Source organism: Paroedura picta, chromosome 10 (assembly GCF_049243985.1).
Source record: "Paroedura picta isolate Pp20150507F chromosome 10, Ppicta_v3.0, whole genome shotgun sequence".
Taxonomy (NCBI): Eukaryota; Metazoa; Chordata; class Lepidosauria; order Squamata; family Gekkonidae; genus Paroedura; species Paroedura picta.
This window is the reverse complement of record NC_135378.1, coordinates 28,917,560-28,939,382: the sequence shown is the minus strand read 5'-3', so window position 1 is coordinate 28,939,382 and position 21,823 is coordinate 28,917,560. Positions and strand designations below refer to the sequence as shown.

The window sequence follows — 21,823 nt, the reverse complement described above, 5'->3', positions numbered from 1 at the left end:
ACTGGGAACAGTCCCAGTGGGCCAAGGGCACTTGCACTACCCTGGCAAGAGTCATTTGATAAGGAAGGCCCCATGCAAGGTAGGTGGCAGGTGACTACTGCTTCTGTGAAACAGCTGAGAATGAATTGGTGGCCCTCACTTTGCATACAGCAAGTGTACCCTTGTTTTATAATATTCAGATTTCTAACCTTGATGCAAAAGAAGGGAGCTTAGCCACTTCTTTCCAACCAGTTCTTATTCATCCTATCAAGATGCAAGATTCCTCTCCCTATCCAATCCCTCTTCCAAAAGCCCAGGACACAACCTCAAATCCCAGCTGGAAACCTTTTCTGTCCTGCTGCTTATGCCTGGGCTCTCTGATGTCACAATGCAGGGTTCCAGCATCTGTGCTCCAAGTAGAATCTGCATTCTTGCAATGGCAGAACTTTCAAAGCTGTAAACAACTTTCTGATCATATGCCTCCAGATGATGCCCAAATCCAGGCTAAAGGAGAGTTGCCGGAAGAGTAAATGGCAGGTGAGTCAGTACCGGTTTATCCACATAGCACTTGCAGCACATGCTACGGGCCCTGCAGTTCAAGGGGCCCTGCCCTGTCTTGCTGAATTGAGTGACAGACAGCTTTCCAGAAGCTGGCGCATGCGCAAAGAACTTATGTGTATGTCTGGCAGTCTTCTGCCTCAACAGCTTCGACTGAGGCAGAAGCCTTGTTGCCTGGATTGTCAAGCCGCAGAGGAGGACTTGGAAGAGGGGCAGGGTAAAAGCTGGGATGGCCCAGAACAGGCATGAAACAAACAAGATCACCACAGAAAACAGTGGGGTGCATTACAGACACTTGAGAATAAAATGAAAAGGCAGAAATTCCACACCATTATTAACGCTTACCAGGCCAAGATGCCTCCGGATCACACGGAACGGGCCAAAACAGGCATTAAACAAACCAGAGTACCACAAAAGACATTACAAATACTTGAGAACAATATTTTCAACATGAAAAAGGCTAAAATTCCTTTGGAACATCCTGGAACAAGTTAGAACAGACATTAAACAAATAATAGTACCTCAAAAAGCCGTGGGACATATTTAAGGCACACCAAAATAATATCTGGAAATGTATAAATATTGTGCACAGATTAACCTTTTCCAGGCCAAAATGTTTCCAAAATGGAGGGAGTATTCCACAGTTAAGTGGCTGCATTCCAAACTGAGTAGAAATTTTCAGAGAGGTGCTGGGTAGTTGTTGCTCATGGGTTCAGGAGTGAACAGAACAAACCCTGGGCCAACTAGAGGCTTCACATTCTCAGTGCTACTCTCAGGAATGTGAAGCTACATAAAACTTGCTGAACACCTAGGGGGCATCCTGGGAAGAGGAGCTGTAAGTAAGAGTATGATATGTCTACATTCAGAAATCCAAAATATTTTTCTGAAGTGCCTTAACATATCCTACTGTTTTTTTGCAGTACTATTTGCGCAATAGATCAATGGTTGTGCAGATGAAAGTCAAAGGACATACTCAGAAATAACCTAGTAATTTGATAGCACAGCATCAGAGCTTTCTAACTCCTGAAAGTCTTTCCATGTCCAATATGTGCTCATCAAAGGATTCTCCTACTTGATGGCGCATGCCATACAGTCTCTTAATTAGTCTGGACGAGTAAGCCCATCCCTTTTTAACAGGAGCTGACTCCAAAAGCTTTAGCAGTTCATGGGCAGACTTTTGTCTTAGTAAATCAGGGTATTCAGCTGTACTCAAGCATGAGATGTTAATTGTAGAGGCTTCTGCATCTTTCTCTGTCCAGTGCTCATGTTCCTGCTTGAGCTCCTGTGAGGCCCTTGCATCTGGAGCTACAGGAGGTTCTGCTTCCACAATCTGGATTAATTTCTCTGCTCTCAGAACCAGTTTCAGGCATCCAACCCAGTCTGAAAAGTTGTCCTTCTCGAAGCAGATGGCGGCACAACAATACAGATCAATCTGTGCTCTTCAAAATGGGAGAAAGCAAGTTGATTTCTCGGTCTAGTGCAGGGGTAGGCAAATGGTGGCCCTCCAGATGTCCATGGACTACAATTCCCATGAGTCCTTGCCAGTGCATTTGCTGGCAGGGTCTCATGGGAATTGTAGTCCATTGCTACCTGGAGGGCCAGTTTGCCCACCCCTGGTCTAGTGACTTCTATCAAGCAAAGAGATCACCATATGCCAAAAACTTCAGCTGCAACAAGCATGCATGCCTTTTTGCAAAAAAATAATACATTCATAAAAAATTATGATAAGTTGAAGGATATTGATTGGTAGACTTGCAGTAAAGTCTTAATATCCTGAAAGTTAGCAGAGTGCCTGATTTGGCTGATAAGCACAGTGTGCCGCTGAGTGTGTGTGGTCAGAAAACAACAAACAAAGAAAAACACATTCTCCAAGGCTGTGCTTAACTAATGTAGAAACTATTTATTAGTGGACTAAATTCTACACATGAAAGGGTAAATAAAAGATTCCTATTCTAATTTAAATATCTGGAGAGGGAGAGATGCTGGAGGCATCTTTGCACTCACTATTTTGCAGGCTTGAAGGAAGGGGAAGAAGCAAGTAGGAAACAGGAACTTAACCCTCTAGGGATAGGTCAGTGTTCTTATCTATCTCACTGACTGGATGGTAAAGACAGTTCCTGTTTGCAGGTATAGGCAAAGAGGCATCACTTTGGAGAGAGTTCTTTCTAACAGGAAGTGTCCTTAGCCAATCAGAGAAGGTATAAAAGAAAGGGAGTTGTGTGAATCCATTACTTGCCTCCTGAACTACTGTGGTGGAGAGGAGAATTGCAGAGTCTGACTCCAAGGGCCATTCTGCATTCATCCAAAATAGCACAATGGTTACAAATTGAAATCGCTACTGTTTTGCTGTTATGCACAACATCGTGGACAATCTGCAACACTCCTGAAACCGATCCGCAAAAAGCGCTTCATTGTAGCACTTTCAGGGAAATCCCAAAAAGTGGAAAGCGCTACACTCTTGCAACCAATCTGCAACACTAGCGGGAAAGTTCTGTGCGTTACCATTGTTGCGGTTTCTGCAAAGTCCCTCCCCCTAGCTCTCTCCTCTGATCTTCCAGCGAAGCAATTGCCATTTTTTTTTCTCCGAGCGAGCAGAGATCAACGCACTGGTGAGCCTTCGTTTACCCAGCGAGGCTTCCCTGGCTGCAGAGCAGTTTTAAGTCACTAAGCACGAAACAACACACAGCCCCGTTTGCTGGTTTATTTTCCCTTTATTTTTCACTGTATTTTCGGCCAAAAATCGTGCCCGTGCCGGGGGGGGGGATAATTTTTTTTTCACTCGGGGGGAGCATGGCAACGATGAAATGGCAGCTCAAACACCACCTGCTACCTAGATGGGTCTCTCTGTTGCAACGAATCAACGCAGATTCGTTGCAACATGTGTTTTTTTTAACTTCCTTAAAGGGAAAACGGCTTTTTGAGATCATGATAATGGCCGCCCATTGGCTGCTTGTCAGCCAGGGGCGGGACGAGCTTGGCAATATTGAATCCTGGCTAGCGATTTTTGGTGAGACGATAGAAACACAACTGGATTCCACTACAAAGCCAGGTATGCATAACGACGAATTCCACTATTTAAAATGGCGTTTTTTCATCCCGCAACCAATTTGCCACATAGATCCTGGTGCGGAATGGCCCCAAGAGATTTTGCTTGTGGACTGGCTGAGGCTGACTGGATTCCCATTGCTGGAGAAGAGCACACTGGTTTGCCTGGAGGGGATCTCTGAAAAACTTTGTTTTCTTTTTTTCTCTTCTTTTTTAAAACCTTTTTTTTCGTCTCACTTTTTGAGTTTCTACGGATGAATGAGTGGCTGTGGGTGAGTGGTGGGATTGTGATTTTTTAATTCTCTTTCTGTTCTGGACTCTCTGGATTTGTAATCATTTTTTTTTAAACTTACAATTGTATTTTGATTTTCTCTTTGGATTCTGCTGAGCCAACATTCCAACTAACATGACACTGAGAATATGCTCCCACCTGCTTATTGTGGAAGCCCGCTTATTATAGCATTTGCACAAGGTTTTGCTTTGTCGAGTATTGCTCTAAATTGCGGGTGCCAAGATTAGTTTGCAAAGAAATTCCCAAATAGGAGACATTCGTAATCTGCTCAGTGTTGCTCCTTAGTTATAAAGATTTCTCTTTGCAATGGCTTAGTACTAGAGACCTGTTAAAGAAGATCTAAAACTTTTGTCATCTCAGACTCCACATAGGATTTTCCAAGATGAAGGAAGACTTGGGTATGCTAAGGGTTGATCAAAAATGATTATTCCAGGTGTCATTAATTCATTGTGGCCCATACTCTTCTCATTTTCATCTTCTCTCATTTAAATATCCAAACAGGAAACTGTCAATGGAGTAATAGCCTATCTGTGGAAATGGGTGCTTATGGTCGTTCTATCAGTGAGGAATTTAATGAAGCCTTATTTCCTGATTGGATCAAATGGTAAGGGATTTACAGACTGGGGGAATCAAGGGGACATCTGTTGAGAAGAGTGGTGGATGGATTCTGATGCAAATAGTCCTCAGAGGCAGGAACTGATCTCCCATTAGACTTCTTTAATGTATTTATTTCTGTGATGCCTTTCCTTCTAAGTAGGATCCACTAGGTGGCAAACCTCCAAGCATGAAAACATGTCAATGTTAAAACAGGAATTGAAACATTCAATTATAATACCCTAATATGGGCCCTTCCTGTACATATTCAGACTGGTTTCCCCCCCAGTTGCTTACAGACTGGATACAATCCCAGAATGGACCAGTTCTGGCTTGAAGGCCATATTTTGACATGTTTTCTTTAGGGTTTTCCAGGCAAGAGATCAAAGAATCTTAGAATCATAGAGTTGGATGGGACCTCCAGGGTAATCTAGTTCAACCCCCTGCACAGTGCAGGAATGAACAGAGGTGGTTTACCATTGCCTGCTGCTGTGACTCACTGGCAGTCTTCAAGCAAAGGTTGGATACACACTTTTCTTGGATGCTTTAGGATGCTTAGGGCTGATCCTGCATTGAGCAGGGGGTTGGACTAGATGGCCTGTATGGCCCCTTCCAACTCTATGATTCTGTGATTCTGATTCTGTGACTCTGTTCTTCCTTGGTGGTCTTGATGACCCTGCTTAGCTTCTAAGATCTGAGAAGACTGGGCTAGTCCCCTGTATATGCTGTAATTCTCATTCAGTTGTGAATTCATCAGTAAAATCATGGTAATACAAGATCTCCGTCAATATTGTCCTCAGGTCACAAGCAAACTATGTCGCAGGAATCAAGGCAGAGTGTTCCACAACGTCATAGAGATCCTGTGAGCATGATCCATGAAAACTGCTTTCTGCGGAGCAGTGGGAGTCATAAAAAGTAGTGGTATTAATACTGACATCTACTAGCAGGACTACTCTGAGTTGGTTGGTTTGTTTTACCATCAAGTCACAGTTGGCTTAGGGTGACCCACTTCTTTTTTTTCCTGCCTGTTTAGTCTAGGCAGTATAGTTGAAAACTGATCACCACTGTTCATTGTCTGCATCTTCCTCCCAACTTCACAGAACTTGAATTTTGTTGGTACACGCTGACACAATCTATTCTGCCACACAATCATGTGTCCGTGAAACCGAAACTAATGCCACACATCTGAAAGCTTGATATTTGGAAAATTTCTAAATTCTTTTATACTGCTCACTGGGGCAGTGTATGCTCTTGTTTCATTTTGGGTACCAGCCTGCTCCCTCAGTTATAGTCCCCTCCCCCTTGGCAAGTTTAGCTTTGTTTTCTTCTCACTTCAGGTCTTTTCTCCTCCCTCTCTTCTTCCCCCTTCTCATTGATCGTGATAGCAGCCAATGGACAGTGACAGAACAAAACACAGGAAGCCAGGTGCTCACCACCACAGACACCTGGTAAGTGTCAAGCCTCCTCTTGCTCTCCAGAACACACCCTGCCGCTCACTAGAAACCATACATCCATCACAAGAACAACCGTCTGTTATGAGGGACGAGCTGACGTGGGTTTTTAATTCACGTGCGTGTTTATACCCTGCTTGTCACCCAATCCACAAAGAAAATGTTTTTAAATTAAGGACTGCTGCTAATATGCATAGTTCCTTTCTTTCCCTTACATAATAAACTTTGCCAAATACTACAGCATTTAATGGGACCAGACAGAATTTTGAGATTATCCATTGTCAGGATCCCCAAGCCCCAACTTCCTTCCTGTCTTCCTCTAAATGACAGCCTTTCAAAAAGAACAATTGTGTGTTCCCTCAACCTCCTCTTCTCCAGACTGAGCATTCCTAAGTCCCTCAGCCTTTCCTCACAAGGCTTGCTCTCCAGTCCCCTGGTCATCATTGTTGTCCTCCTTGACACCTGATCTGTTTGCCCCCCCCCATCCTTTTTGAAGTGAGGCCTCTGGAACTGCACACAGAACTCTAGATGAAACCTGACCAATGTGGTGCACAGCCCAAGACTATGTTCACCCTTTTTATCCTTTCTATATAGGACAAAACCTTTTTAGGATTGCTCCCTAGGTTGCTCAAAACACAATGCATCTTTTCTGTAAATAATCCTAAACATGTACTTTTGCTTAAGAACACAGGAAGTGTTTTTCTGGATTAGATCATGGTCCAGCTATTCAAGCCACCAAAAGAAAAATAATTATGCAAAGCCTGAACTTTCTGTTTCAAAATCAAGGGTGCCACTTTTTACCTCAGTGGAATAAGAATTTGGTGAGAATTGTAGCCCTCTTCCTGGTCCTAGAGAGGGCTCACTAGAACTTGTCCAGTGGTCCACCAATAGACAGTGATCTTAGTGGATCTAAGTTCATGAGAAAATGGTGGTTAATTGGAATTTGGCCGAAAGATGTCCTCTCACTTACCTCCCTGCAGTTAGAGCCAGAAGAGAAGAATCAAAAGGAAGATCCTCAGGACAAGATATCTGGGCATAAACGTTCCTACTTGGGGGAATTTTTTCTTAAGGTAGGAGGGTATGGGGTTACCAGAAGACCTTTTTGTATTCTGGTATAGCTGGCTAGCCTTATTTCCTGGACTTCTTTCTCCCTTCATGCACTTCCTCATCTTTCTCCACAGAAACCAAATGACAATGTAGAGTTGCGGAAGAATGCCAAACTAAAAGTCTTTCCATGTTATGATTCATGTCTGGTAAGAGAAAGCGGGGGGGGGGGGGAGGCTACTCCCACATTGTCAGTTTAGTTTTGAAAGAATAATAATAATTTATAAAATGCTTTTTATATGCGTTCAAAGAATTTCATATCTATGCAGTATTTGGTAGTAATACTTCTAGCACCCTGCCCTGAATACATCAGGCTAGCCTGATCTCATCGGGTCTCAGAAGCCAAGTAGGATCAGCCCCTGTCAGTAGTTGGGTGGGAGACCACCAAGGAATACTAGGGTCACTGCCCAGAGGCAAGCAAAGACCAGCTTGTCTTGAAAACTCTACAAGGTAAACCGATTAAAAGCAGGATCTTACCATTTCTTTCTCCTCCTGCAGCCCACTCTGTGTCCCCTCCCCCTCTGAAATCTTGTTCCTGGAGGCCAGGGCCTATTCTGCACACAACAGATAATGCACTTTAGAAGTAGATTTTCCTGTTCCGCACAGGAAAATCCAGCTCCCAAAACACATTGAAAGCACTTTATCCTATGTGTGCGGAATGGACCAAGGAGACATGGTGGAGTCTGCAGGTCAGGGGGAAATGACAGAAATCGTCCCTCTTCTCCAAATGGCTGTTCTCTTGGATGAATTGCATGGTTGGATATGTGCCCCTATTGCTGTTCATTATAGCAACCTCAGGCACACTTGAGATGAAACCAAAACATCCGTGAAACAACATTTCAGTTTGACTAAAGAGAAACAGCTGGCACCAGGGGAGGGGGAAACACTTTTTAAAAATGCAGATGATCCCGCATTAAATCTCTAGTATGTCTGGTTAAAGGGTATGTGGTAGTTCAGTGTTGGGCAGCATCTTTCTCTGCCTGAAATGCTGGGGACTCCCTGTCCGGCATAGTAGACAATATAGAGATGGATCAGTTGTTTAACTTGGTCAGTGACAGCTCGTTTCCTGTGTTCATACCTGGAGGTGGTGGTGAGAGTCCCATGTTTCAAGTTGCCAAGAATTTCTTTTTTGTGTGTGTAAACAGTTCCCATGCAGGGGTCGGATTCGTCTCAGGACCATGCCTTCCCGGAGATTACCAGCCCAGTTGAGGGCCCAGCAAATATGTCAGATGGCATGTCTGGACAGAACAAGGAACATGGATACACAACATCATTTCCAACGAAACAGCACTGAATCCACAATGACCTTGGCACAGGTCTATAAGTCTAACACTTTGTAAAAATAAAGCAGGAGTGTGTGGAGGGGGGGGCAATAGAGGTAGCACCAAGCTCATAATGGTTGTAGAAGCTGACACATAAGAAGAGCGTGACAATCTTTTAAATCAAATATATACAACAACAACAAAAGTCTCCTCCATTCTGTTAGCAGCATTGCAGCACAAGAAATACCAGAGTCTGCCACTGCATGGAGCATTAGCCTTCATGCATGTGCATTTCCACTCATGTGCACTACAGACAAAATTCATCCACTCACCCACCAAGGATTTAACTTGTACATCTCCTGGGGGAGTAGATGAACCCAGAAGAATAACAGGTCAGGCGCCAAAACTGTCGTAGGAACCAGGGAATTTTGACTGCTCCACAATTTGAGCTGGAGTTTATAGGAATATTAATGGAGAAAGTGGCAGGCAAGATGAAGACGTAGAATTTTGAATTGTATTATTGGTTTACTTTATGACCTTGGATATATTTTGGAAAGTGTGTGTAGTGGTTAAGCGAGTTTGGTGTAGTGGTTAGGAGTGTGGACTTCTAATCTGGCGAGCCAGGTTCGATTCTGCGCTCCCCCACATGAAGCCAGCTGGGTGACCTTGGGCTCGCCATGGCACTGATAAAATTGTTCTGACTGAGCAGTGATATTAGGGCTCTCTCAGCCTCACCCACCTCACAGGGTGTCTGTTGTGGGGAGAGGAAAGGGAAGGCGACTGTAAGCTGCTTTGAGCCTCCTTCTGGTAGAGAAAAGCGGCATATAAGAACCAATTCTTCTTCCTTTTCAGTAATATCAGGGCTCTCTCAGCCTCACCTACCTCACAAGGTGTCGGTTGTGGGGAGAGGAAAGGGAAGGCGACTGTAAGCCGCTTTGAGACCCCTTTGGGTTGAGTAAAGCGGCATATAAGAACCAACTCTTCTTCTAAATCTTTTATACATGTAAGCAATGGGGTTTGTACAATTTTGCATAGTTCAGATATTATTTTCTTTATGGTTCGGGTACTGTATTCTCTCCAGTTTGGAGCTACAACGCAATTATACCACTTACTCATTCCTCATTCTGGTAGCCTTTTTCTGTGGAATGGTAAGTGTTGAATGGAGATGAAAGCCTCCAGGTAGAACCTAGGGACCCCCTGGAAGTACAGGTCATCTTCATACTACAGATGCTTTGCAGGCTGGGCTTCATGGCGCTGACTCTGCTGAGATCACTGACTTCTCCAGGCTCCATCCCCAATTCTCCAAGAATGTCCAGACCTGGATCTGGCAACCCTCCCCTCCAGAGGCCAAGGGAGACTTGGCAATCCCAGTATTGGGTGGCGTAATATATGAAGAGAAGGGAAATAAGCTAAACTAAAGGCTATTTCCTTACCATACATCTACAATCAGAAGCTGTAAGAATCACACTCAGAGAGGAAGGTCTAGCCAGCTTTTTCATTCAATCTCCCCTACTTCTTAAAATGGTTTAATGCTTTTCCTCCCAGAGAAACACTAGGGATTGCCAGTCCATTAAGAGTTTTTTCTCAAGTTTTAAAGAACAGGTTCTCAAACAAACGACAGCTCTCAGGGTTCCCTTGGTGTAAAACATGTCAGTCAATTGGTGTAAAATCAGAATAGATTGTCAATAGAGATGTGCCCCGAAATTAGTTGGAAGAGTGCTGACTCCAAGGGCTGTTTGGAGAAACATCTGTCTGCCCTGAGATGTAGCTGGAGTTCTAGAAGTACACTGCCAGAAAAGAATCTGAAAAATGAAATGGGTCAGTTTTTATCCCACCCCCCAGTCCTTTTCACAGAAATAGTGAAGAATCTGACCTCTGCCGTACCTGTTCCCGTGTCTACTCTTTCAGACGCAGGTCTGGCCGACAAAGAGAGTGGGGGATCATGAGAGGAGAAGAGAGGCCCAGCAGCTCTTGAGAAGGCTTGCAGAAAGCGATGTGCTGGTAATTGTGACAATGTTCCTTTTTAAAAATGTAAACAAGCAGAAACAGCAGTGCATAAAAAATAATAAACGCTGCTCTTGTTCTTGAGTCGTATCCGGGAGGTGATGGTTCTTCTGGGTAAAGATGCTGCAGAAATAGTCTCCAAAAATACCCTCATCAGCAGTTGTGAAATGGGAGATTGAGTCCTAGGCGTTGCCTTCGTGCTTGTGTGACTGCATTTATACACAGGGACACTAAGCACAAACTGCCACCCATTTGGAGAATTAGTTGGTAAGGACAATGAGATGCATCTCATGCTGACAATATTTCAAAGACTGGGACTTGAACAGAGGGACAATTGGAGTGGATGGGGCATCCCTGCCCTGTTTCCTCTCTGGTGTTGCAATTCTACATCTAAGGGAACCATAAAAGAATGCTGGGATTAAGTTGCCTCATACAGGCATGGATAAAAAAGATAGAGGAGCTTGTGCTAAATGTTAGAATCTGTGAGAGCTGCAGTGTGCACAATTCAAAAGGGTATGAAGTGTGTCCTGTAGGGGGCATCATAGGAAATTAATGTTTAGCATAGTTTGGATAGGAACTTCCTGATGTTTTTTTTTCCCTCCATATAGTCTCCTCCAGTTTCCTGATTGGCTCAGTGGGAGACTTCTTCCTCCTTTGAGCACACTTCCTCTCTGTTTGCCTTCAAAACAGAACCCAACAGACAGCATGAATGGTACCGGCAGATTGCTAACAGCTTCTCTTCTCTCTGTTTTCTTTACCAAATTTGCTTCTTTTCAGAATAAAACTATTTTATGCAGCTTGGTGCTTTGCACCGTTTTGCAACGTTAAACTCTGCCAACACCAAATGGATAAAGTCAGAAAAAGAAAGGGGGGGGGGGGGAGGGCTAGTGCCAAATGTAGGGACTGCTGGGCTCTGGACCAAGTACAAGCTTGGCTCCTGTATGACTGTCTTGCAGTCTACCTCCCCAAGGGACATTGTTGGAAACAGAAAGCTGGCAAGAGTGAGCAGCAAGTGCCAGAGGGACTAGGTGGGAGTTGAAGAAGGCAAAGGTTCAGGAGGTGGGGAGGAAGCCACCTGGCAGTGGTTAGCCGGAGAGCCTGGGAGACAAGTGGATATAAGAATGGAAATCTGGATGTCTAAGATGCAGGGCACGGTCTACTTGTAGAGATGGAGTCCAGCAGGAGCTAGATCATTAAGGTCAGCAGACAGCAGTCAAAACCAATCCCTTAGAAGTGGATAAATTCCAGGGAGGATGCTTACCTTTGCCTCTGGTCCCATGTTCAAGGGGAATATTTCAGTCTTTCTCAACTTTTTAACCATTGAGAAATACTTGATACATTCTTTGGGCTTTGAGAAACACCAAAAGCGGTGTGATCATGCAGAATATGGTTGAGAAGCAGAGCTGTGGACACGCCCACCCAAGGCCACTCTCCTCCCCACCCCCTCCAGGCCCATCATTGGCCATTTTGGGAGGGGAAGGAGGATTGGCATGACCATATATGGTCATATCACCTGATAAATGTTTAACAAATTTAAAATATATATTAAAATTAATTAACTCCCACCCATTCAGGAAACCCTTCCAGGTCAGTCAAGAAACCCCAGGGTTTCATAAAACCCTGACTGAAAAAGCCTAGAATACATAAGAAAAGGAAGGCAAGAAGAGGAGGGGCAGTGAATCTGGAAGGAGGAAGAGAAAGGCATGCGGGAGGAGGAGACAAAAACAAGGGTGACATTGCAACATACTAGTAAAGCCCAGGGCTTAGAAGGGCAGTCAGAAGGGCAGCCAAATATAGAAACAGGCCCCAAGCTCAGGCAAAGGTCAGATGTGGTTGAGAGCAAGTTGTGGAGTTGTTTGTTATCTCTGGATTTCCACCTGTGCTATAACAGGTGAAGAATAAATGAATAATTTCTACCTCCCTTGCCTCTGATGCGCTGAACCCTTGCGTTTATGACAGTCTCCTACGCCTGCTGCCAAGGTGACATGCCAATGTGCATAGATTAGAAGCAGGACTGAATGGTCCCTGCTCACAAACCAAACCTTCGCTGGCAGAGTTTGAATATGCTGAGAGAGCAGAGCACTAGGCTGCTTAAAGAATAGAATAGTTTTGTTTATGAAGAGAAACAACTATGCAGAGAAAGAGAGAGAGAGAGATCCGACTAACTATCTGCAGTCATTCTTCTGTTCAACAACTCTTCTGGAGGGAAATAGGGAGGAAGTGCACTCAAAAAGCAAGAAGTCTCCTGTTCAGCTAGTCAGGACAATGGAGGAAATAATATGGAAATCCTCAGGAAGTCCTTGTCTATGCTAAATCTATATCCCCTCCGATGCCCCCTGCAGGACATCCTTTCTATTGTGCTCAATTACGCACGCTGCAGATCTTCCAACAACCTTCACCTAAATATCAGCACAGCATGCTAGAAACAGGAGTGCATTTCTTTTGGCAGCACAATAAAATCAGACCAACATGGCTACCCATTGGAATCTATCCTTTTGGCAGCACAGTAGGCTCCAGTAGCCAGTCGGCCCTGGGCAATTTTCCCTTTTGCCAATGATATAAAACAGTCATGAGGGGGCTACTCCTGTATCCTGACCATCTTGGAGGGTTCTGTCTCTGGGTGAGCTCTTCTCAATGGGGACCATATAGGCTCCTGGGGGTCGCAGGCACATTTGAAGGGGGCCACCAACTGAAATCTGTGAGAATGGGAGCCCAAAGGGTTTGTGGAAGGCCCTTGTAACCGATCCAATGAAATACCCTTTTGGCCACATCTGATATCATTAATTGCTAGAAAGTATGACCTTCGCTGAGGGAAAGAAAAAGAACTAATGTAAACCATTCCTTTTTATGTGCTTGAATTAATGCATGGAAGAAAAAAAAATGACTGCACATGTTTCTCTTGGTCACATGTGTTAAACTCTAATTTCAGCCAGTCTTTTTAAAAGTTTTTTTTCCAGTATCTTGGAATGTTCAAGATTTCTTGGTGCTCAATAATTGGTTATTTTCCTTCTGGTTTGTGTAGTGTTGTATCCTTCTTTGACAGGGGACCTTGGAACCTGAGCAGAGCTCCTACAGAATTACAGCCCCCAAACAGTTGCAAATGGCCACCGAGGCTACAGCTGTGATATCTGTGTGAGAATTCTGACTATTCCTGTGACATAGCAGGCGTACAGCAAATAGCTTACAGCTATTGAGGTGCAGGTCAATGGTTTGCTCCTTCCCTTCTCCAAAATGCAGCAGAAACATAGGTACAAAGCTTTTGTTTCCTGATCGAGTGTCCTAACTTTACTCCACAGATTGCACAGCTCTGGCAAGATGACACATTAGTGGAAAATAACAAGCGGACAGAGAGGTCCCCGCAGGGAGTGGAAAATGTGCCAGAAATACCTGACCAAGTTTTAGAGGTAAATGACCCAAAGGTCTCACATTCCTTCTAGAGAAGCAAAGCAGCAGGAGCAAATTTCAAACCCCTTTTAGCTGATACTACTCTTAAATAGCATCCCCCCCTCCAAAAAAAATAAATCAATGGTTTGTTGCTCTGAAGGCTATGATGAAACAGTGCTCTTAACTAACCTACCAAAGGTATAAAAGACATCTCAGCTAAAACGGCAGTATGCACATTTCATAGCGCTGAGGCGTGTTTTCAGAAGCCAGAGCTAGAAACAGGGCACCCTCCACTCAAAGGTCTTGCTAGAAGTGGCTCTGGGGTGTGATCAGCCTCCTGAAACATGGCAACCTGCAGTGTGAAATGTTAAAAGAGATAAAATATGGGCTGCAGTTGCTCAGACATCTGCCAGGTCATCTCACAGGGAGCTGCTGTTTCAATGACCTTTTACTGTGCTGGGATATGCAAGATCTGCAGTGTGCAAGGCTGAGCACAATATAAAGGGCAATCTGCAGGGGGCACTGGAGGAAATGTATATTTAGCATAGTTAAGATAGCAGCTTCTGATTATTATCTCCTCCAGTGTCCTGATTGGCTCAACCGGAGACACCCTGCTTTTTGAGCACACTTCTTCCCGGCTCACCTCCAGAACAGTTGAATTGATTGAAAGAATGGCTGCAGGCAACAGCTAGATAGATAGTTAGGTCTCTCTCTCTCTCTCTCTCTCTCTCTCTCTCTCTCTCTCTCTCTCTCTCTCTCTCTCTCTGCAAATAGTTGTTTGTCTTCTGAATAAAAACTATTTTATTCTTGAAGTAGCCTGGTACTCCCCTCTCTCTACATATAGAAACTCTTCTAAACAATTGTTGGTCACCTAGTGCATGGCTTTTTGTCAGGTTGCTTCACTGAATTCCTTCCTAACCATGTAGTGTGGCACAAGTGGCTTTTTGCACCTGTGTGTTCACATGACCCTCCCCTGCCATTTGCTGCAGAATCGCTTCACTCACTCTGCAACTGTCAGACAGTAAATTTCTTGCAGATCCTATAAATCAGTTATAAGTAAGTGCTGGCTTTTATTAAAGCCCTACTCTGGTGTTTATCCCAGTAGCCCCTTAGTGATGCTAATGGGTGGTGATTTTTCGAGTTAGTTTCAGCGGCACCTTTGCACTTGTACAATTTGGCAAAAAAGCTCAATGGGGCTTGTTTGGCAGGCATTGGGGCTGTTCAGTATGAACCAACCGGGCAATAGGCTCATCCTGACCGATACCTTCGAAACTCAGTACGCTTGAGGGCTGAATACATTTCTGTTGCAATTCTCAGCCTTCCTGGAAAAAGGACCAGAAAACAGGAGCAGGGCCCAGTGAAATAAGGACAGCTGGAATGGGTGGTTAAAGGTATAAAATACCTAGAATATCTCACCAGCAGCAAAGAAAAAAAAAAGGAAAATAAATAAAGCTCAGCAAGCGTGGTGGTGACATGGCCAGGTGTTCTGTGTGGCACTTTATTGTTGAGATTCATGTCTTTCTCCTGATGTGCTTTGGAGAAAAAACAAACGAACATCAATCTGCTCACGGAGCGTGTTCACAGTGATGCCAACAGCAGAAAAAAAACATACAGTTATACAAGAAAAAGTATGGAGCACAACCTTTTATGGATGGGGAGCATAGAATACACTGGAGAAGAAGGGAACACATGTGATAAAACAGAACAGGCCCCTATGTGTAGGACATGCACTCACATGAAACGTTTGCTCTGATACCTGAAATTCCAAATGTCTAACCAGTGTTACCTTTCTTTTTGTCTCTCTTGGTCTGGGAAAGGTATGCCTGTACTTGATCTCTTTGTTGTTCTTGTTCATGACATCACAAAGTTTTTTTTCTCTGTCTCTCTTTGCCATGACCTAAGAGGTGCTGTAGCTAGTACTCAATGGGTGTGGTTTAGAGCAAAGTGGTGCAGTGGTTAAGAGCAGAGGCCTCTATTCTGGTGAGCCAGGTTTGATTCCCTCTTCATCTGCATGCAGCCAGCTGGGTGACCTTGGGCTCTGATGAAGCTGTTCTGGCCCAGCAGTGACATCAGGGCTTCCTCAGCCTCACCTACCTCACAGGACCTCTGTTGTGGGGAGAGGAAAGGGAAGGTGATTGCAAGCCACTTTGAGACGCCTTTGGGTAGAGAAAAGCAGGGCAGAAAAACACTCTCTTCTTCTTCTAAAAGCATGGCCACAGTACTAGAACACAGAAGTAAAAGAAGACTTTTAAAAGGCTGGGTGGTGGAGCAATAGTGGACAAGGAAGGGGCCAGACTAAAGTAGCCAGGAGGCCAGGAGAGCCACCCCAGGGCCTCTGCCAGCAGGCATCAGTTTTCACCTACCATCACTAGCTTAAATTTAGGGTCAGGTGTGGGGCTTGTGTTGACAACTGATCTCAGCCAGATCCATGCAGCCCCAGTTGGGACATACTAAAAAGGTGGAGGACCTGGTACAGGAGCAGGGGTCAGCGAAATGGTTATTTACTTATATATTTTTAGGCTGCTTCTCCCTGACAACAGTCTCAGAGCGGCGGACAACAGTTTACAATCCCATATGAAAACAAACCATTTTCATTTCAAACCACAGTCCTTAAAATAATAAGCTCTGCCACTGAGGCCTGGGGACAGATAAATCACATTTCCTCACCCAAGATGAAGAGGGTGAAGAGGGTAGAGCTGAGCAAGCCCTGAGGATAAAGGAGGGGAGGAGCTAGAACGAGGGAGGAGGAGAGGCAGGAGAGAGCAAGAAACAGAGAGGAGGGCAAACCTCTCTGAGAAGGACAAATGGCCCAGAGGGCTCCCCTCCCTAAGTTTGGCTAGGCGAAAAAAGCCAGTGTGGGATAATGGTTAAGAGCAGTGGCCTCTAACCTGGAGCAGTAGATCATGCATGAGGTGGATCCTGTTTGGCTCTCAGGATAGTCAAGACCTCAAAACTTGGCCAGAAGAGCCTTAAGTCTGCCGGTCCACTGTGGCTGTCTTGAAGCCACCCACAGAGTAACATTTCAGGCCAAGAAAGACAGGAAAGAATAAGGCTACTGAATCATTCAAATATGGAAAGCCTCTATGAGGACCTTATGGCTGAGAAGCAGGATTGAAATCTAGTAAATAAATAAATCTTATGCTGTGCCATAAACCTCCTGCATGTCAGGGTAACATGACTTGCATATTGTTAGCTTGTGCTGTCGGTATCCTGCCTGCCTGTCCTCTGTATGCTTTATTACCCCGCCTTCAAAATCCCATTCCAGTACTGCTGCAATGAATTTTCCAATGCTACATAAATTTGGTCCGTTGCTGCAAAGCACCTTGGCCGTACATCATCTTCTCAAAACACCTGTGAATCTCCAGTTGTTAACCCCATGTATACTGATGTTTTATTTTTGAGATGTTAGCTCCGTTCAGATATCGGTTTCATTAAATTGACTCTGGTTGATTGGGACTGTCTGAAGACAGACTGCTTCAGTAACAATGGTAATTTCCAAGAGCAAGATTCAAATCCAGTAGCCCCTTAAAGACCAACAAGATTTTTAGGGTATAGGCTTTCAAGAATCAAACCTCCAGCATCTGGAAAGTTTAGACCATAGAAATCTTGGAAGTCTTGAAGATGCTACTAGATCCAGATTGTGCTTTTCTACTGGAGACTGACTGTCCAACTGAAACTATGGTATGGTAGGGTCTCCCAAGCCAGGATTGGAAGATGGCTTCTCAACTATTGTCTTAGCAATGTTTTCACATGGTGTTCAAAATGCAGATAAGTCTGGCTTAATCCTGGCTTGTTTGCTGGAGAAGCCCTGCCATCCTCCTGAGGGAAGGAAATGAAACCCTGGATTTCTTGAAGCAAACCTGCAAGAATTACCGGAATAAACATTGACTTGCAACGCCATCTGAAAAACCAAGTCTCTTATTTAAAAAGATTCTATTGGAAGTTTAAATATGAGAGATAAACATTCTAAGGAACATATATAAGAAAAAAGAATGAAAAATAGACAAGGTCAATTTGTTACAATAAGTTTCTGAATTTCCAGCTGACCAGGACATGAGCAATGACCCAATATTTCAAATTAATCATTGTATAGCAAGATATTAAGATTGAAATTATTTCAAAAAGTTATTTTCTTCAGTTCTTAAAGCCACAAGTCATCAGATCATTTTTTCTCTTTCATGCAAGAAACGGTTTCCAATTAGTCATAAAGGAAGTAGTCTTTTTCTCTAACCTGTGACACGAGATTAGCCATCTCTATGGATTCTAACATCTTCAAAAGCCAATCCTCTATTGCAGGTATTCTCATATCTACAATTTTGGGCACTTAATAGTCTCACTGCTGTTATCATATATAAAAACAAAGTCCCATGGCTATTTTCAAGGTGTTTATCGGTACCAAAATAAAAGCTTCCGGCCTCATTTGTAGATTAGTCTTCACAATCTTTTGCATACATGTGGGTATTTGCAATATCTTTGCTCTATTGCAAGTCTTTTCCCTGGGACTAATTTATATTACATTCTGATGGAACCAGGTAAAATTTATGCTGGTCTTCAACTATAATAATAATGATTGATTACTACAAGTCCACTACATGTGGGAAAAAAGTTCCTTCATGTTGTTTTCAACATTTATTTGATGTATTTTTATACATTTACCTAATTCAGCTGGAGTCCTATACCATCTGTACATCATTTAATTAAAAAAATTATTTTCAAACTAGAACTTATTGTAAATTTAGTCCCCTTCCAACCTCATTCTTTCCTATTATATCAAACATTTCTACTCCATTTTATTATACGCTCACTCACCTGTTCTTCTTCTGGGTCATAATTGAATAGAAGTGTATACATTTTTCCAATACCATGACCATCATTTGTACATAATTCTGTGTCAAACACAGTTTTAGAATCTTCACAACCGTACAGTTTTTTATCTTTTAAAAAATCGTTCTAGTAATTGTGCACAGAGAAACCATTGACATCCTCTCTTATTAAGTTTCCCCTTGATTTCATTTTATAATCCTCTTGGGAGAAATCTAGTATCTCTCAGAAAGTTAGCCACTTTTTCATTAGCATTTCATTAGTGTCTGTAAAAAAGCTTCTTGTGTTGAAATACACAGCACTGTTTTTTCAACAAAGTCTGGCATATTTATTCCATATCCTCAATATCACATATCTAGTATAAAGATTTTGGATATCCACATTAACTATTGCTTTGTCATACCATAAATATCCATGCCAACCCAACCTTAAATCATGACCTTTCAATCCTGGTCATCTTTCTATTCTAGTCATCAATAATAACCATTCTTTCAACCATACAAGACATCCTGATCTTTAAATGGGATTGCTGAGAAATGCAGGAGGGATAGTAAAGCTTAGGTAATTCCGATACACTGAATTATACATAACCCATATTGTGGATTGATTCAGATTCCCATTATGTCTCTCCATTGGCTTTAATGTGTTTTTGGAAGGGAACCATGGTATATATTCTGTACTTCTGAGAAAGGGCACTTTCTCGGCATCATTAGCACAAAATGGAAAACACACTGCACAGCAAAATCTATACACAATAAAAAAGAAAAAAAACCAAGGAACATACCATATTCACTGTAATACTGCATCTGTTGAAGTGATGGTTTTAACTGGAGATATGCCATGGATTGAACCTGGGACCTTCTGCATCTAAAGCAGATGCTTTGAGCTACTGACTGTCTCATCATCTTTCTTTCTGAGGAGATAATGTCCTGGTAAAACAGCAGGGCCCTGACCTGTTTATTACTTAGGAGATAATCACCTGGTAAGCCAGTTTGGTGTAGTGGTTAGGAGTGCGGACTTCTAATCTGGCATGCCGGGTTCAATTCTGCGCTCCCCCACATGCAACCAGCTGGGTGACCTTGGGCTCGCCATGGCACTGATAAAACTGTTCTGACCGAGCAGTGATATCAGGGCTCTCTCAGCCTCACCCACCCCACAGGGTGTCTGTTGTGGGGAGAGGAATGGGAAGGCGACTGTAAGCCTCTTTGAGCATCCTTCGGGTAGGGAATAGCGGCATATAAGAACCAACTCTTCTTCTTCTTCTTCTAAATGTCAGAATTGAGGTGATACATAATTCTAATAGTAACATTTCAGGTAGAAACTTTATTTAACAAGATAACTTTTAATATGAACATTGTTTTAAAATATTTTCTTGCATACAGACAGCAATGATACTTATGCTGTTGTGGCAGCTGCTTCCAAAATTATTTTTGAAAGAAAACAACCTGCATCTCCTGGAAGAAGAGTTGGTTTTTATATGCTGCTTTTCTCTACCAGGAGTCTCAAAATGGCTTACTTTCACTTCCTCTCTCCACAACAGACACCCTGTGAGGTGGGTGAGGCTAAGAGAGCCCTGATATTACTGCTCAGTCTGAACAGCACAATCAGTGCTGCGGTGAGCCTGGCTGCATGTGGAGGAGCAGAGAATCAAACCTGGCTCACCAGATTAAAAGCTGCTGCTTTTAACTACTACACTAAGCTGGTGCTTGGTGTCTCAAAGGGAAAACAAAAAACAAAATGTCCACAGAAGGCTGAGGATGCATAATCGTGAATGCTTTCAGAAACAGTTCCTGCTTTGATGAAATGATGATTTGGGGGAAACAAGGAAGAACAAATTGATTCTATGTCTCGAGTACAAAACATTCTCTCCAGCTTGACTTTTTGCTTGTTGTGGTCTGGATATTGGCAAATTAAAATCTGGCAGTTAATATTAGACAGGACAGATTTCTTTGCACATTGAAATATTGTGTGCCTGTATTGAAAGTCTCCTTTGCCCCCCCCCAAGAAAGAAAGAAAGAAAGAAAGAAAGAAAGAAAGAAAGAAAGAAAGAAAGAAAGAAAGAAAGAAAGAAAGAAAGAAAGAAAGAAAGAAAGAAAGAAAGAAAGAAAGAAAGAAAGAAAGAAAGAAAAAGCTTTTTGTCATCAGTTTGGACAGTAATACATAAATGACTGTAGGAGTATATAATGTCACTGGTATACATCTCAGCTGTCCCTAAATGCAGATGGGTGGTGCTCTGGTGAGGTTCGAAGGACAGATCTAAAAAAAAATGTGTTGTGAGATTTCCAACTGTTCAGTGATATTGAGCCCCAAATCTGAGCCCTGGATGAGACAACTGGGAATCGGTTTCCTGTAAATACTTAGAGAGCAGGGGAAATTGAATTTCCTCTTTTGCCTCCTGGCAATACTTGTGATGTTCTGGAGCCTTTAAGCTTGGCAGAGGCAATTGCCTCTTTCTCAGAAGGTAATATCTGAATAATTAAACCTGGAGACTAGTTCAAAGGCAAAGCCATCCAGTCGCCATTGAAGGCAGGCAGGGCGCTTTCCAGAAATCACCTAGGTCTTTCAGCTTGCTTTTAATTAAAAATTAATATTTTGGGGTCACTCATTCTCCCCCTTTTTATTTTTCACCATAGTTTCTAATTGGTTTTAAGCGGGTCCTGCTCATTTGGTTTTACATTTTCTTAACTGGCTGCTGTAGGTTACAGTCATGATTGTCCTTTCAGTTACACCTGTGTTTATTGCTTTAAAAAAAAAAGTTTGTCCTGACAGACTGACTCTCTGAGGGTATGTGGGACACATACTTGCCCTGGAGTGACTTTGTCAGAGCCCCCTTCCTCCCTCGCAAACACACACACACACACACACACACACACACAGACTCCCCCCCTCCGTTTCCCCCTTACCTGTTGGTTTCCCAACCTCATCCCTGCTTCTTCTCCCCTTCCTCATTCGCAAACACACAGAGAGAGAGAGAGAGAGACTTCCCCCTGTCCCCTATCATTTGCCCTTCTACCTACTGGTTTCCAAACCTCCCTCCCTCCAAGCAACCAAACACATGTGCACACACATACTCATTCCCTTCCCTTCCCCCTCCTCCTTACCTGCTCCTCCACTGCTGCCTCAACCTCTGTGGGTCATGTGTACATGTGTACATGTATGAGCACACCCTAATGCAAGTATGCATGCGCACACATGTATGAGCACACCCTAATGCAAGTATGCATGCGCACACAAACATTGCTGGTATGTGTTGTTACTGTGATTTTCTAGCACAGGGGTAGTCAAACTGCGGCCCTCCAGATGTCCATGGACTACAATTCCCAGGAGCC

At 43.4% G+C, this 21,823-nt stretch overlaps 1 protein-coding gene across 3 annotated transcripts; it reads left to right on the top strand.

Moving 5' to 3' along the window:
- Positions 1–402: 402 nt before the first annotated feature.
- Positions 403–15,150, top strand: LOC143819709 (uncharacterized). 3 transcript variants are annotated; one of them, XM_077301611.1, is made up of 10 exons: positions 403–516; positions 4,376–4,478; positions 5,269–5,330; positions 5,857–5,916; positions 6,900–6,989; positions 7,101–7,172; positions 8,169–8,339; positions 10,194–10,286; positions 13,586–13,693; positions 14,991–15,150. In XM_077301611.1, the coding sequence occupies exons 1-10, from the start codon at positions 466–468 to the stop codon at positions 15,060–15,062; spliced, it is 882 nt and encodes a 293-aa protein (XP_077157726.1). In that variant the 5' UTR covers positions 403–465; the 3' UTR covers positions 15,063–15,150. The 3 variants fall into 3 exon arrangements, with proteins under 3 accessions (XP_077157726.1, XP_077157725.1, XP_077157727.1); XM_077301610.1 differs by having other exon boundaries at positions 5,854–5,916; XM_077301612.1 differs by lacking the exon at positions 14,991–15,150 and adding an exon at positions 14,257–14,374 and having other exon boundaries at positions 5,854–5,916.
- Positions 15,151–21,823: the final 6,673 nt, after the last annotated feature.

What these genes read in the sequence shown, in the direction of transcription:
- LOC143819709 (XM_077301610.1), top strand. Translation starts at nt 466, where the DNA reads ATGATGCCCAAATCCAGGCTAAAGGAGAGTTGCCGGAAGAGTAAATGG. An exon ending in CACAACGTCATAGAGATCCT is followed by an intron (nt 5,331 to 5,853) that starts GTGAGCATGATC and finishes TGATCGTGATAG; the next exon opens with CAGCCAATGGACAGTGACAG. An exon ending in CTCACCACCACAGACACCTG is followed by an intron (nt 5,917 to 6,899) that starts GTAAGTGTCAAG and finishes ACCTCCCTGCAG; the next exon opens with TTAGAGCCAGAAGAGAAGAA.